Source organism: Hydra viridissima, unplaced genomic scaffold (genome assembly GCF_058129835.1).
Source record: "Hydra viridissima isolate aposymbiotic clone 2 unplaced genomic scaffold, HvirCarnegie_v1 scaffold_14, whole genome shotgun sequence".
NCBI lineage: Eukaryota > Metazoa > Cnidaria > Hydrozoa > Anthoathecata > Hydridae > Hydra > Hydra viridissima.
In genome coordinates, this window is record NW_028324313.1 from 5,048,902 (window position 1) to 5,066,445 (window position 17,544).

The 17,544-nt window shown below is 29.8% G+C and overlaps 1 protein-coding gene across 6 annotated transcripts; it reads left to right on the forward strand.

Annotated features, from left to right (window-relative positions):
- The first annotated feature begins 77 nt into the window (after positions 1-77).
- Positions 78-12,965, forward strand: LOC145182216 (ferry endosomal RAB5 effector complex subunit 3-like). Of its 6 annotated transcripts, none has more exons than XR_016446781.1 (11): positions 78-391; positions 585-900; positions 984-1,083; positions 1,733-1,964; positions 2,697-2,781; positions 2,866-2,987; positions 7,330-7,488; positions 7,696-7,893; positions 12,254-12,311; positions 12,444-12,511; positions 12,594-12,965. XR_016446781.1 is itself a non-coding variant. In XM_090071201.1 (11 exons), the coding sequence occupies exons 1-11, from the start codon at positions 190-192 to the stop codon at positions 12,699-12,701; spliced, it is 1,653 nt and encodes a 550-aa protein (XP_089927327.1). In that variant the 5' UTR covers positions 78-189; the 3' UTR covers positions 12,702-12,965. The 6 variants fall into 6 exon arrangements, 3 of the variants coding, with proteins under 3 accessions (XP_089927327.1, XP_089927329.1, XP_089927328.1); XR_016446782.1 differs by having other exon boundaries at positions 12,626-12,965; XR_016446783.1 differs by having other exon boundaries at positions 12,629-12,748.
- The last annotated feature ends 4,579 nt before the right edge of the window (positions 12,966-17,544 follow it).

The window sequence follows — 17,544 nt, forward strand, 5'->3', positions numbered from 1 at the left end:
GAATATTTTTATTGGATCTCTTTTAAATAATGATTATCAGTATTTGATAAATATTATCAATATCTATAAAATTTATCTTTTTTTGTTAATAAACAATTTGTTTTTGTTGAGGAGGAAAGAAACAAAAAATTGTACAAATCTAACAAGTTATTATAATCTAATGTAAATATAAATAATAATCTAATAAAAATGGATAATGACTTTACCTCTCAACCTGAATGTGGAGAAAACATAACTAAACCATCAACTGAGGAAGAGTTTATATTTGTTTATGATCTCCGTGGATATCAAAACAAATTGGTGGTAAATGTAAAGATCCCTTTAAAATCAGTTCGTGAGTTTGGGTATCGTCTTATCAAATCACATTCTATTCCATTTTACTTGGAAGAAGGTGAGTAAAATTTTTATTGTGGTTAATTTTACAATTTATGCATTTAGTTTATCACATGGATGTGTTTTAATAGAAACAAAAATCAGCATAATTGTAAAAACAATCAATATTTGAAGTTTATTTGCATTCTTGTAAACACTCTAGTATATCTTCTTTGAAGGTATTCTAGATTCTTTTTAATATTTGCAATCAGAACTTATTCAATCACTGGAGTTCTTCAACCAAAAAAAATCCAAAGAACTTTGGCATTCAACATTAACTAGACTTTTTTCAAACATTAAAAACTTAGAAGAGCAAGACAAATTAATACAAGATTGGGTGAAAGTATTGTTAAAAGGAAAATCTAAAAATGAGTGTAATGGTTTGCAGACATCATGGGCCAACATTTACCATTCTCTTATTCATTCACCATCATTAGAGCAGCTTTTACAATTAGAGCATAGTTTTGCTGTAGCAATGAAAGAACTAAGTAAACAAAGAGATAGCCAAATAGAAAATTTGCATAATAGGTATGAAAATTATTTTTTTTAATTAATCTTTTTTTCCTTTCTTTTTTTTTTTTTTTTTTTTTTATTTTTTATTTAATATATAGGCATGTTTTGGAAATGGAGGAAATAATCTCTTATGTGGGTAGCACAACAAATGATAATGATGTTAATGCTTTAGCTATTAAGCAGTTAGAAGAATCACAGGTTGTTGATGGAGTTTTATATATAGTTTCATTTATAGTTTCATTTGATGATTTAAATGTGAATTTTAAAATTTTGACAAAATTTCTAAAAGCCGGTTAAGTGTAAATACATTTCCATTTAAATTCTTTGTTTAAAACAAAGATGGAATAATACTTGAATGGCTATTTTTTTTCTGCTGGTATTTCAAAGCTCTCAGATAATTAACAATTACTCTAGGAATCTTAATGCTTAAAAACAAATCTTTATATGTTGAGAATATATAAAAATTGTCTTATTTTTTTAAAAAATTTGTTTTGGTTCTCAAGTTTTCAAAATGTCATATCTCTTTTTAAAAAATCTGTGTGTTAGTTCTGGCTTACTTTCAATAGCAGTAGTATTATAATAAAGATAGTTAATAGGTACTCTTCTATTTATAAAATTACTGACCAATCATAAAACATACAATTGATTGAAGAACAAAATGTAAAGCCATTTAACTTAAACCTCTAAAAATAAGTAACAAGTAATAGCTTTTTGACATTTTATTAGTTTGCCTTAAAAAGAAGCATAACATTTCAGTTTGAAATAAAGTTTTGAAATTAAGATTTTCTCCTTTTAATGTGTAGATCAGCTGTTAAGATTTTATTTTTTCATTCATTTTTTTTTTCAGATGTTGGAGATGTATTGGTCTAAAGCTATTACAAAGCTACAAGAAACCCAAAAAATTGAATATAAGCAATGGGTGCAAACAGTTCACGAGAAAATATTCATTGATAGTTCAATTCAGTCTTCATCAAATATAAGAAGAACCTCCACTGAAAGTTTAAATAGTTTTGAAATGCCTGTTCAATCAGAAATTCCTTTGGAAATTCCTATGGAGGAAAGTTTTACTATTTATTTAGGTATGTTTTAATGGTTAGCTCTTGTTTTTGAGCATTTCATGCTGCTAAGTTAAAAATTTTTTGCTATTAACTCATTCTTTGTAATTTTTTAAAAGTAAAGCTTAAGATTGTCACTGGTTTTGAATCAAGAGCATCTTTTTTTAAAACATATTTACTGTTATCAAAGTTTATGGGAACCAAAGTTCAACAATTTTTTCATTTTTCTTAATCAATTGTAATGATAGTATTTCAAAAATCCAATGATATTAATTCAATTTTTTTTCCCCGTTTAAATCAGAGGTTGTACAATGTTATCCAACTTCATCTTTTGTAACCATTGATACAATACAATATTGATGATACTATAACAATTTATAACATAGCAGTTAATAACTTTTTCAACTTCAGGAATAATTTCTCGATGATTAGAAAAAGAAGGTATCTGTTAAGTTGCAAACAATGAAAGTATTATGCTCTTATTCATAAATAGTTATAAGAATTGTTCCTATTTTAAGAAACCTTCCAAAAATGAGGAAAATCCCTCTTGCAAGTAGACTTTAAAGCAATATATTAGAGAATAATTTGTGTAATTGATTATATAATAATTATATAAAATGCTTTTATCATTACCATACCATTACTATGGCAAAGGGAGTATATTATCTTTAATGTTTAAACAAAGTTATTAAATCATTTGCTATATTTTTTCAGTTTTTCTCTTAAATTCAGTCCATGATACAAATTATTTCATAGGAAATCAAATTAAAAGTATGCACAATATTCGTTTGGTTTGTCAGGATGTTATGGATTTCTGTCAATGCAAAACTTCATTTATTGGGTAAATTTTCTTTTGTTTTTAGTTTGTAGCAAATATTTTTTAAAGAGTGTTTCTTTAGCTATTGCTCCCTTCAATTTTTCTTAGAGGTAATATGGTGCTGCAGCCACAACGTCTTCAGACTGCAATGACTTTATATTCTGAGCGTCTATCTGCTCTTATTTTGCTTGTTGATGACAGGCTGAACACAAGAACTGGTGTTAAAAAGAGTATTTAATTTATTTAATTTCTAGCTTTTTATTTTACTTTTTAGATAAACTTTTTTAAGAATGAATTTAGCATTATTTAAATTTGTTGTATAAAAAAATTACTATAGCATAAAGTAAAAATGTATGTAACTAAATCAGCAATATAAATAAGTTGCATAAAATGATAATGTAGCATAATAGAGTAATTTCCAAAAGTTTAGACGCACTCATTATTTTTTTAGTATTTAAAATAGTTTGTTAATAACTTGATAAAGAAAAAAGATTTCAATTTACAGTTTGTTTTTTTCTATTAGTAAATTTTATAAGGATGTTAAATTTAAAAAATTTACAAAATACTACAAACATTAAGAATACATAAGTAAAATGTTATGGTAATATACAAAAGCAAATATTTAAAATGTTCAAAATTTTATACCCACGTCAAATTTAACAAAAAAAGTTTAAATAAATATTTATTGTGTCCACCTTTAGCTTTTATACAACTTAAGGCTCTTCTTCGCCTTAAATTTTATACCCACGTCAAATTTAACAAAAAAAGTTTAAATAAATATTTAGTGTGTCCACCTTTAGCTTTTATACAACTTAAGGCTCTTTTATACAACTTAAGGCTCTTCTTCAAATCAATACTGACTCTTAGACAAAGGTATCTTTTTAAATTATTTAATTGACTTAGTAACTAAAAAAATTATCTTATTATTCTTTTAAACACAATCATAATGCAGTGTTGATCACAATTTTGTATTTACAGAATGAATTTGACCAGTTTTCAAAATGAATTAAAAAAAGTTCCTGTAATAAATTTTAATGCCAATCACTGGTATGAGTTGATAGACCTCACTGCTCCAGACGTTACAGAACCTCCTACTACGCAAAATTTTACAATTCAAGAAATTCAATACTTCATAGACAATTCTGTTAATTTAGATATTCCGGACTTCCCATCTCACTCCCTGAGTGTAGAACGAACTGTTAAACTAGTATCGGAAGCATCCCATTACATTTACGGGTTTGAGAATCGACACAGCTGCATCTTGACTAAATTGCTTAGTAGAAAGATGCGTCAACCATATATGTCAAAAGGATATTATTCCCATTCATATGATGATATTTTTGAATAAATTCAAAAAGTTACTAAATTAGATAAAGAACTTTTTAAAAATTTAGAACCATAAGTTATAAAAAATGAGTTTAGAAAACTTTTTAACATATTCTCACTAATGAAAGTTTTGATTTCCGCTTATCACGCTTTTTATTGCGTTTTTCATAAAATCGCAATAATCTTTAAAGTTAAATCCTACCAGAATAAATTCTACCAGAATATGTTTGGCACATACCAATACCTTTGTAATTAAAACATGACCAGATACCAATAGAGCCTCTTTTTACTTAAAAGTAAAATTTTCAATTTAAAAAAGTTACTTAAAGTAAATAGACTCTAAATGTATTTAGTTGGTATGGTTTTGATATTTAAAGTTTTGGTATCAAAAAAGAAGGTAACAGGATAGTGATTATTTAATGTTGCTCAATTTTTTAAAATTTACAAAGTTAGGTTTTTAAGAAGCTAAATTTTACGAAGTTAAAGATGTTGTTAATGATTGAACTTTAAGAGACAAGTGTAACCTATAAAATAACCTTTTTGTTTCTTGTAAAAGCAGAAAAGATTTTTCAAATATACAGAAACATTTTTTAATATAGATTTATTAGAGAAAAGATATATAGACACTTAAATTATGGTTTTTATTTCATACAAGGCCGTTCATACAAATGATAAAAAAAATATATATATGTATATTTGGGAAAACGAGGATACCACAGCAAAAAACAGAAATAGAATGCTTATTCCTAGTAGGGAAAGGAAAACCGGAAACCATAAAATTTTTGGAAATCGAAAACCGAAAATGTTATTTTCAAAACCGGTTTTTGGATATATATCTTTTGTACAAAATTTACTTGGTTATTTGGCAATTCTAAACCACTTTTCTTGATCTGAAGTTGCTCGAGAAAATAAATGAAAACATTCAATTTGCTTCCACTTGAACTTTAACAGTAAGTTACTGCAATTTGTGATGTAAAAAAGTGAAACAAATTTTCATAAAAATGAAAATGTCGTTTTCTGAAGTCCACAAGGATAACACATCAGTTTGGAAGCACTTTTTGCACTCAAAACAACTTGAATTGGCCAAGTGCAAGCTCTGCGACCAAGAAATTAAGTGCAAAGGAGGAACCACCTGAGGACAAAGCACAACATCATATTTGCTGCAGTTGTTACTCCTGAGAGGAAACTCGAAGCCATCAAACCCATTGATTCATTTTATAATACAAAGGAACCTGTTGATGTTGTTTTGACTGAGCTTATTTCATGTGATGTGCTGCTGCTTTGTGTTTTCTCAACAAGTCAACGTTTGAGAACAGCTCTAGAGACAAAAGGATATAAATTCCCCAAAGATGCTAAATCAATTTAGGCTCTGCTGATGAAACATTATGAAGATATCAAAAAAAATATATCAGCAGCAAATTGCAGAAAAGAATGTTCATAAATGTTCATATGGAAGGTGATTATTGGAACCTTGGAATGATTAGGGTACATGGGTCTATGCCAGCAGAAAAGTTTTGTATAATTGTTGACAAGAAACTGAAAGAATTTGGGCTACGTTTTGCTTGTGATAATGTTGCAGTAATCACAGACGGAGATGCTGTAATGAAAAAATTTGGTAGCTCAATTTTACCAGACCATCAGCTCTGGCTCAACCATGGAATCCACTTGGCTGTCTGTGATGTTCTATATAGACAATCTAGGAAAGAAGATTATGGCACACCTGAGCAAGTCACTATTCTAGAAGAGGACCAAGAAGATGGTGACAGCGATGAGGAAGGAGGATTAAAAGTTTCAGCAGAAGCAGATGCATCAGCTCTTCCAATGATCAGGGAGGATGTCACAGAACTTATCAACAAGGTCAGAAAATGTGTCAGATTGTTTTGAAACTCTCCAGTTAAAAATGACATGATTCTGCAAAAGCATGTCCAGTCTGAGTTTGGAAAGGAGCTGCAGCTAATCTTAGACTCTAAGACACGTTGGAACAGCTTACTAGATATGATTTCAAGATTTTTTACCCTTAAGAAATGTATTCAAATGTCACTGATTGAGTTGTCAAGCGATATTATGATTTCTGAGTCTGAATTTGCCACCTTACAAAATCTAGTAAATGCTTTAGAACCAATCAAGGTTGGTGCTGAAGCACTTTGCAGAAGAGATTCGAACTTGCTCTCATCTGATGGCATTCTAAAGTTCATTTTCAAGCAGCTAAAAAGCCAGAAAAACACCTATAGTCAAGAGCTAGTTGACTCATTTACTAAAAGAGTCACTGAGAGGAGGAATGCTATATTGGTAAACTTAGTTAAATATCTGAATAATCCTGATGTCATTAATGGAGCAACTCATGACATTTTCGAAAATTCCATGCCAAAGAGAAATGCAATTGCTACTACTGCATCAAGTTTATTTAATCGTTTGTTTGAGCAAAAGAGAACTGAATATATAGATGAGGAAAACTTGTCATATAATGAAACTAGTCAGGAACAAGTACAGCAATTTACTTCCTTGTCAGAAGAGCTCGAGTTCTCCATTAGAGAGACAGTCAAAGGGGTTTCACTAAAGAAACACAAAATAGAATCAACTTCTAAACTAATGCTCAAAGAAATGGCAGTATTTGAGGTAACAAAAAAACAAACAAGCAACTTAGATTTGTTGCACACGGCTTTGAAGTCAATCCAAGTAACAAGTGTGGGGGCTGAAAGGTCATTTTCTGCAAGTGGTCTATTTGTCACTAAACTAAGGTCAAGGTTAAATGATGAAACACTCAATGCTTTATGTTTTTTACGTGCTTATTGTCTTAAGAAATGTAAAATTAACCATTAAAAAGACTTATTTGTTTGCTGCTCAATTGTATTCAATGTATGTATATGACATTGTTGCTATATATATTTATGTTTTTGCTGCTGTTGTTCCCCTGAAATATAATAAAAAGATACACTAGAAAACCAGAAAAACGGAAAACCGCTTTTTAAAACATTGAAAACCGCGGTTTATTCGAAAAACTGGTTTTAGAAAAAACTTAAATATTTCCTTTCCCTAATTCCTAGTAAAAAATGAACAAGTGGCTTAAATCAAAATTATCACAAATAAAAGCATCAAATGTTTCGTATATTTGTGTGTGTGTGTTTATTAATGCAGTTTTTGATACTTGTAAATATAATGTCAAATTTATTTTTTAAATTTTTTAATGTTTGTTGTTATAATGATATGATTGATATTATTAATTTACATAGGGGTAGTTTTTTTTAGAGTTCCATTCAGTTTGCTGTGAATCTAGTGACTTTCATTTTGCTGATATTGATAAGCAGTTATTTGTCATAGAAGAAACTTTGAAGAGTCGCCCCTTTAGTTTATTGCAACAAACTTCTGAGCAAAACAAAACAAAAAGCAGCAATTTATTACAAATAGGTTTTACTTTGTTATCAACTTTGATATATCTTAGATTTTTAAGTAAATTATTCTTAATATTTAATGTTTTTTAGGTTTTTTAAAGAAGTTTATTTTGATTTAAATTTCTTACTTTGGTTTGGATATAAGCTTTTGAAATAATGTGTGATGAAAGATATGTAAATGTAGTTACTTTTTTTTTAAAAAAAAAAATTTTGTATATTTTAGGTGATTTTTACATAACGAAGCATTCCAATCTTTCTGAAGTGCATACCATTTTCCATTTGGTTTGTGATGAGTCAGTTATTTCATCATCTTTAAATTCACGTCATCCTGTTATGATTGGTTTGCGTAACATACTGTTAGTAGCAGCTCGTCATAGCATTGAAAATCTCATAGTACCATTGCTTCTTGCACATGAAATGGGTGAGGTACATATTATTTATTTTGCTATAATTTTGTTATTTCTTAATTAAATAAACACATTATTTTATCAAAAAAGGTAAAATGCAACTGGTAAAAATAGTTAACAGTATCCATCAATTCAACAAATTGGTTTAAGAGTAATTCATAAGTAAATAATTCTTAAAGAGTAACATTGCTACATCTATAAAGTTTTACATTTTACTGAGGAATAGAGTTACTTTTTTGTGGCACATCTGATCTTGAAAGAACTTTACATGCTCAATTCAAAGATGTAATAATTTTTTCTTCTCCATATATACTTAAACTTGCTAATATAAGTTCTCTTTAATCTTCTCTTTGATTTAATACAAATTTATATTCATTATATATTGCAAAGATTTCAACTAACATTTCAACTTTCTAAAGTGTGATTAACCTACCTTTTGACGGATTATATGTGAGAACTGACAAACTGTAGACATGTTTTTATTGAAATTTTTGTTGAAATGCCAATGAATACTGATTCATTGGCATTTCAACACGGTTTAGTGGAAATTAGTGTTGGTTGGCAAAATGACTTATGCTGCAAAATTTTTTACAAGTTATACAATTGTATTACAAAAATCACCATTCTGTAAAGGAGTATTTTTTGTATGCTTAGACCAATTTATGGTCAACATAATTGACCTACTGAATCCACTACCCAGTATACCATTGAAAAAATTGAGAATCATTTTATATTATTAGATGATACTCAGCTGGATAGACAATGTCCTGCACATAGTGCAGAAAATATAGAAGCTGTAGCTGAGAGTTTTCAAAACGACCCTGAAGAATCAATTCAGGGCTATTCTCAACAACCTGGCATACAGCATATAGAACAACTTGGGCAATTTTATGCAGAGATCTTGGTTTGAAGGAATTGAAGCAAGAATTAAAGCCAGCAGACCTTCCCCAGCCCCATAATTTCAGGATAAAGGCTCTGGATAAGATTGCTGAAGATACACTGTTTCCAACCAAAATTTCATTTAGTCATGAACCTCATTTCTGGCTGAATGGTTATATCAATATTCAAAATTGCTCTATTTGGGCTAAAGAGCAACCAAATGCAGTTTAAGAACTGTTATTACATCAATTGAAAACAACTGTTTGGTCTGGCTTATAGGCAGGTGGAATAATTGTTCCATATTTCTTTTTAAAATAATGCCAGTACTGTGTAACTGTGGATGATGCCCATTATTGCACCATAATGAGGAACTTTTTGCTGCTTGAAATTGAAGCCATCCATATTACAAAGTGTTAGAGGCATAACAGAACTATTATCTACTAAAGATTCTACTATAGTAAATGGTCAAGTTAAAATTATAATCTTCTGGATCATGCTCAAAAATCGAACTCTACAAATTCCAATGTGCAAATGTTATAAGAATATGTTTTTACAAAAAATTTCTACAAAAATAACATTAAATGAGAAAAATTTAATATGTATAATCATTTTAAAGTGGAAAATGTTCTGAAAACAACTGCATACTGTATAATTAAAAGATATAAATGTGGATTGTGTGCAGAAAACAAAAATATTTTAAAAAAGTTAAAACTGACTTATGGTAAGTGGATATGTTAGTGATAAACCTTTTGTTTGATTACATGCAACAATATTGGATGTTCAGTAATAAATTGATGCAAAAGAAAGAAATTTAACATGAAGCTTATTACACTGACTGTAAAGAATTCTATTCTTGAATGATACTTTAATTTTGTTTCATCCAGTGTTTGAACTTTGGTCAAATATCTCATCTCATCAAAAAGTATTCCTTTAAACTCTCAGGAAAAGAAAATTTGGAGTTCTATCAAATTTCTGGAAAAAAATTCTTTAACAGTGAACTCCTAGTTCACCAAATCCACTTGATTATTCAATCTAAACATAGCTTTTTTTTATTGCATTTTTCATTTATGTCTTAACATAAATACTAATATTTATTTCCTTAGTCAATATCATCAATTGAAATTAGTCACTCTATCATTCAGTCTAATTAGCCATGTTTTCTCAATCCTTTAAACTCTGTTAGGCTATTGTAAACTGATATTAAGCATTTTAACTAGTTTTCAATCAAAAATAATTATTGTTAGAGAAGTTTTGGAAAAATTACTTTTTTTTTTTATTAAAAATATTTTATGTTTTTTAGAGTCTCAATATTTTTTGTCCAGATTCCAAAAATATTTTAGGATTTGGTCGCTTAGTATGGCAAATTTAGTTTTGATCAATGTTTCTTTTATCTTGCCAAAATACAAATAATCTCTATTGCATTAAATTTTTTTCTGAAATGGACTGACAAGAATGACCATTATCTGTTAAGGCTGGCTCCTTTAATAATAAATTCCTTCTTTTAAGATCTTAGTCTCGTCCCCATTTTCGATTTTTTTTATAAATCTTTTTCTGAAAATACTCTTCTAAAAACCTGATTTTAAAATAATAAAATGAGGACAGTAAACTGTAGTTCTTTAATTTTTATCTGTACATGAGTAATCATTGTATAATACAATATTATCAGTCATTTTTTAAGATTCAAAATGCTATAATGTTATTTTTTTGTTATTTTTTCATATTAGTGTTTTTACACAAGAAAGTAGGAATATACACTTAACTGCAAAATTAGCGCACCACTTATAAATTCTGACTTGTTTTGAAAAATATTATGTATTTTCCAGATTTATCAATTACAAAGATGATAATTTTTATTGTTACACCTTTTCTAGATTTTATTCCCCTTTCCCTTATTTGATTTTGAAATTGTAGCAGCTTTTTATAAGTAGCATGTTTTGCTGTAATTAAACCTCACTTCTGTTTTAACAGTAGAAAAGATAAGTGTTCTAGACAAAATTTAAGTCATGATGAATATGTCAAAATTGTTTCTTTGTCCAATGAAGAATTAACGAATTGCAAACTTGCTAAAAGATTTGGGTTCTACAAAGGTTTGTAGAGACCAATGATCCCACTAGAAGACTTGGCCAAGGCAGACCACGAGCTACCAATGCCGTGGAGGACCAATTTTTAATGATTCGAACGCTGAAAGAAGGGTTCACTGCTGCTTGAAGTTTCCAAATACAACTTGCTGAGGTTCATGGAACTGCTGTTAGTCAAGGTACCATAAGAAGAAGACTTTGTGCCTTAAATTTATGACCTTAAGCAGCAGCTACTGGTCCCAGACTGTCTGTAGACCACTGAAGAAAAAGACTGGGTTTTGCAAGGAGGCATATGAATTTGGAAATACATGATTGGGGACAGGTCTTATTTACAGATGAGTCAAGGTTTTGCCTTGTAAGTAAGAAATGATTATATCTCTAATTGAAAGTATGCCACGGCACTGTCAGGCTGTAATAGCTTCAAGAGGTGGTAACACTAGTTATTGATAAGTCAAAAGTGTTTCAATTTAAGCTGTATTTAGTGTGCACAACAATAATAATCATTTTACCTTATTTTTTTAAACAGACCATATTTTTGGTTTTAGTTTTTTCTTTCACCATCCTCAAAGTCAATTTTATTATTATCATTAAATTATTTGCTCTATGTGTTCTATTCTTAATATGTTTGTCAAAATATATGATAATATTGACGACAATTAAAATAAATCAAAATGTATAAGTATTGTGTTAATTTTGCTGTTGAGTGTATTTTACATCCTAGAAGATAAATGAGTTTAAAAATATTTTTTAACCTTGCATTTTAGACTCATTTTTTATGGTTTTCAAGTACCGTTTTTTTTAAAGAAATGCTTTGAGGAAATAATTGAGTGACCCTATTGAGTTTAAACATTTCAGGAATAGTTTCCTTATTCTGTCTTAATATACATGTTTCTAAGAAATAACTACCCAGTACGTGTTATAAAGTTAGCCACTCAGTTTAAAATAAATCAATGTAAAGATAACTCTTACTACGAAAATAATTGGGGTGCTGACATTGCTATTCTGCTCCTTTTCTACTTTATAAGTAAAAGTTTGTGTACGCTGTTTTTAAAACATTTGCTTTCACAGAAAAAAAAAACATTTTCAACTACAAAAAAATCAATTTCAACTTTAAAATGTCATTTAAAAATACTGTGGGCAAATTACAGTTTAATAAGTTGTACTCATTCAATATTATATATTCAAAAATTTGTGTCTATTAGTATCATAGATAAATCTTTAAAATATTGGAAAAATTTGTATAAAAATCCTTTATGATGCTCTTGTTTTTTGTTTTGTTTTTGTTTTTTTTTGTTGTTTTTTTTCTGTGTTTGTTAAAAAATGGCTTTCTATTCTTTTGGTTTAGTGAATTATAATAATTACCATAAAATTATTAAACTAAAATGTCAAAAATAGTTGTTCAACTCTTTTCCTTTAGAACTTTACAGTTCAATGGTGCTTAAAAAGAGCTGAGCTTGTTTTTAAATGCGTTAAAGGTATTATTGTGTTTAATATTTATTACTATAATCCTTAAGTGAAATTTTCATTGAAGCTTAGAGTTTTAATTTTCGGGGGTAAGGTTTAAAAAGAAATCATTTGTTTAATCTGGCTGAATTATTGTGTATCAGGTTTTATGATGGAAGGTTTATCGTGGGATGGGCAGGAATCAAAAACCATTCAATTTGTTGTTCCTCCGGTATATGACTTTTTTTTAGTATATAAACTGTATATTGACATAAACTTGTAATTCGATGATTTATAATTGTTTTTGTTTTAAGGGAATATCAGAAGAATTATTTTTGGCCTTTAGTAGTATGCTACCGAGTATCTTCCGTGTATCAACAACATTAGACCTCTCCAACCTGGCATCTAGGCCTCCAATATGACATCTAGAAAACGCTTTATAGTTGTGATTAAAAATTTTGTCCTTTTTTTTTTTTTTTTTTTTTTTAATGCTTTTCTTAAAGATTTTAGCTAAGTCTTTATTTTTAAACTTAATTTTGATATCCATAACACTTTGGAGTCTCAAGTTAATTTTAGAGCAATTTTAATGTTGGTGTAATTTGTATGTGTTACCATTTTTCTTTAGTAGGTGAGTTTGCCTCTAATTGTAACTAGTTATTTAGTGATTAATTATAATTTATGTTTAATCCTTCGCTATGGCTTAGCATAAATGCCCAACTTAAGCCCGTTACATCTTCTTTCATCTGTTTAGTACAATAGAAAAAAAAGTTTATGTCAATTTGCAAGTTTGGGAACTCTAACATTTTTACTTTGGTTACTGTTGTCAATTAGGATAGCATAGGCGTCCCACATTTGCTGTGCCTTATTCATTAAGAGCCATTGTCTGAGAAATGTAGGCAAAATAAAGAAATTTTGGAAGTGATGTCTTCAAATTGCACTCATTTTTAGATATTTTGTTAAAATCAATGAAAGTTGGCCACTGGTAATTTTTTTTTCTAAAAATTTTATTGATTTCGGAGATATTGGGTCCCAAAATTTGGCCCGTTTTGAGAAAATTTTGCGCATGGAGTGCAATTGCTACTTTGAGGAGTAGTTTTAGCAACATGAATATGACAGAAACATTTCTTTTTAATTTTTTTACTAATCTGGGTAGATTTCTACAGTAAAAGTAAAAATTCAACATGATTACATTTTCAGTAGTCTAGAAATCGTTGTCCGAAACCGCAACATTTGAAATTTTACCCTAACTTTGAGCTCTTATATCTCTTTAGGCCAATACTTGCACGTAGCTTTTTTAGGTGTTTTTGAAAGACACTAAGACATACATTGATTTTTCGGAACAAAAACCATGTGCATGCAAGGACCTGGGAAGGAGTAACCTGCCAAAAATCACTTTTTGCGTTCAACGCGCTTTGATAGATTACCCATAACAACCGTGGCCTTAGGTCCACCATGAACAGTATAAGTTATTTATTTTCCTTAAAAATGCATCTTCCAATATCTACAGAAATCCTAGAAGTAGCCTAATTTTGCCAATTGTTTAACTAAAAAAATACCCTAGCAACGGTATAGATATATTTAGCAACGGCTACTTTACAGCCTTATTAATTAGTACTGCCAATCTGAATCTCCACGTTCTCAATATCATCTTTTGAGAGTGAATAATCTCCTCTTTGATTAGTTAGTGTTGGTGCATCAATCTTACAAACAATGTCAAGAGGCGAACATTGGAGAATATTTTCTTTGGTTGGCCATTTGAAGCAGTTCTTTCCAGGTGTAACAGAATATTCCATACAAGAAACATATATACCATCATCATTGACCTAATGGTTGAGGTAAAGTAACGTCTAATCATTGCTGCTCCCTAAATATTCCTTGAAATTTGTTAATATGGTTAATAAACCAATAATTTTGTAATAGATCTCAATACACAAAAATACAATATTATAGTGTTAAAACTTCTTACATTTTTAATTATTGCAGGATACCATTACATAAAGTATGGAACAACAATCCAATCACCAATTTGAAATTCAGCTGCTAACTCCTTTGCAAACAACTGAATATCGTTGTTTAAATCATCTTCTTCGTTTTCAGGTGCATCTTTCATATCAACAGTTTCATCAATCACATCATCAGTTAAGTTAACCTCTTCAAAAAAAGTGGTTGCCAACCTTCCTGTACTTTTTTGCTAACTCCAGTTAAAAAATTACACTTAAAGGATAAAGGAAATTGCTAAATATTTATCTCAAGCCCCCAAAAAAGAAAAAAGTCATATTTTTTAGCATACATACTTTGGGTATTTGTAAATATACAAGTTAATTTATTTGCCTACAGAATAATGATCGAATCTGTTGAGTTGTCACATATTCACTTGGCTTTAATATTGTCCTCAGCTGCTGGTGAACTTGCTTTATCTGAAAGGACAGTGGACTTGCTCTAATTGTTTCACACAAAGAGCTAGCTGCTTTTTTGATTCTTTGATAGTTTCATCTGAAATGATTGTTACATCTGGAACATATATGTCATCAGCAGGAAAGCAAGACTTTATTGGTGTTGGAGCTGGTTCTTACATGTCAATACTGTTACCTGTAGAAATACTTTTTAGGTGGCTGAAGCAAAATACGGCTCCAACAGGAAGTTAATAAACTCTTTTCATTATAAGCAGCAAGGGTGTTCAAAGGGATGAATCGAGTGCTTTTTTACCGATTTGAAATTCATGTCTTGGGTTTTGACAACTGTTTGGATGATTCCAGCTAATACCAAAAGAAAAACGATGGTAAGACCATAATGAGTCATAGCGTGAAAGATAAGTTTGTAGTCGGCTTTCAATCAAGGTCTTTTCATTCCACTGGTTTGTCGGTTGTAGCTATAAAACAGTAACGTTAGATTTTCCACCTATGGAGTAAGAAATCCTGTTAATATTATTCATACCTTTAAAGCTTGTAAATGATAAGTTATGTCAGCAGTTAATTCGTTAACTTAAAAAATTCCATCTTTGTTCCAACGCTTAAAAGGACCACAAGAAGTCTTCTCTTTATTAAAATATATGGATTTCTCATAAAAACTGACTTTATTCTTGCTCTCTGACATATTTTGTTTATTGATAATTAATTATTGACTAATATTTAAAAAATGCAGTTTTTACTAACAAATTTTAATTCTCCTACCGAAAACTGCTGAAAAAAATTTATGTTATGTAACTCAAGCAAACCATGGTATGTACCAAGTAGTCATTAACAAAAATATCACACAAAGTCGGCAGTCATTCGTCCCCTCAGTATTATCTCGTTATATCTACAAATGAAATAAATACATATATATATATATATATATATATATATATATATATATATATATATATATATATATATATATATATATATATATATATATATATATACAATGTTCTACCTGATATAATGTATTATATTAGATAGAACATTGTATTTATTTATATATAATTTTTATTTGTTTTTATTTTAAGTGCTATATGTGTTTTTTTCAAGTTCTCTTGTACAGTTCCTTTAAAAAAAGCATTATATTAAAGTTTTTAATAGCAGTACTAATTAATAAGGCTGTAAAGTAGCCGTTGCTAAATATATCTATACCGTTGCTAGGGTATTTTTTTAGTTAAACAATTGGCAAAATTAGGCTACTTCTAGGATTTCTGTAGGCTTTTTATCACCCGAGCACATGGATTTTTTTTCAGATATTGGAAGATGCATTTTTAAGGAAAATAAATAACTTATACTGTTCATGGTGGACCTAAGGCCACGGTTGTTATGGTAATCTATCAAAGCGCGTTGAACGCAAAAAGTGATTTTTGGCAGGTTACTCCTTCCCAGGTCCTTGCATGCACATGGTTTTTGTTCCGAAAAATCAATGTATGTCTTAGTGATATATAGGGAAAAGGCGGTTCTGGCGCATTGACCCTTCCCATACTTAAGGATGCATAAAAAATGGTGAACACTTCATATCATGTTCTTGGACATGGCGTCCCAAGCCAAACCAGGAGAGGTGTAATACCAAAGAGGGTCTAGACCGTAATTTTCTATGCAAGTGTCTCTGAAATTTTCAAAGACATCAGCTAAAATGAGCACGTCTGAGATGTTGTACAGCTCGTGATAATCTTTAAACGTTTTGCATCCAAATACGCTCCAAACGTTTTGCGCATGCGCGTAGTCTTCATCGCTGATGTGTTTATCGTCTAGTTTAGAGTAAAAGGCTTCTTTGGGTGGCAATTGTGTTTCAGAGAATTTTTTAATGGAGTCCACCCATTCGTAAGGGTAAACACCTTTTCTTAATAGCAAATCTCGTTTTGCTCCGCTGTGGAATGAATTTAAGTTTTTGCACATGATATCTCCTTTTTTAGATCTTCTATGAGCGCAATCTTCACAATTATCTTTACATTTGCATTTTTTACCTTTCTTAACCATACAGTCCTTTTTGCATGTTTTTGGATCTAATTTTGAGCACTCCTCACACAAATCTTTAACAAGGTTGTCAGTTAAATCTTTTAAAGGGCTTGACATGAACCTGTAGCTGTCAACGAACCGTAAATCTCTATACACTATTTTTGGTTTACCTTTCTTATCAATAGAATCTCTCACTTTGATGCTTTTTGTGAAGCTGATATATTTTTCTTCATTGTTGGGTATACAAGTGATCTTTCCTTTTTTTCCACCTAATCTCTTGATGAACAAATGGCTGTCATAGCCAGACAAATTATGGAAAATGACTGGTATGAAATTTGGAATTTTATAATCCAAGTTGCATTTCTTATGAGCAGCTCCTCGATATTTTCCAGTCAAATGGCAGTGATCCCATACTTTATCACCGTTAAGATCTTTTTTGCAAATGTGACATTGGGTAGCAGCCTCAAAATTCTTTTCATCCTCATCAGTCTCTATTCTCTTATTTTTCCATTGTTTTTGTCGTGAATAACTATCGTCACAAATCTTTATAAAGTTAGCTTCAAGCATGGTAACAAATTTTTGAGCCACGTCGTCATCATCACTTTCTGCTGTATACGTTTCAAGCTTTCCCTTGTAAATGGTTTCGTCGTAGCATTTGATATAATAGACGATGGAGCTTGGAACATGCTTTTGACATTTTTTGGTGTAAGACTCTTTAGAATTCGGTGTGCAAGTGTTAAGAGGTTTGATGAAACTTTCAAAGTCTGCGTATACAACGTATGGAACTCTCATACTATTGTTGTAGTTTTTAAACTCAAGGGTCGACCCTTCTTTTGGAAGATCGATT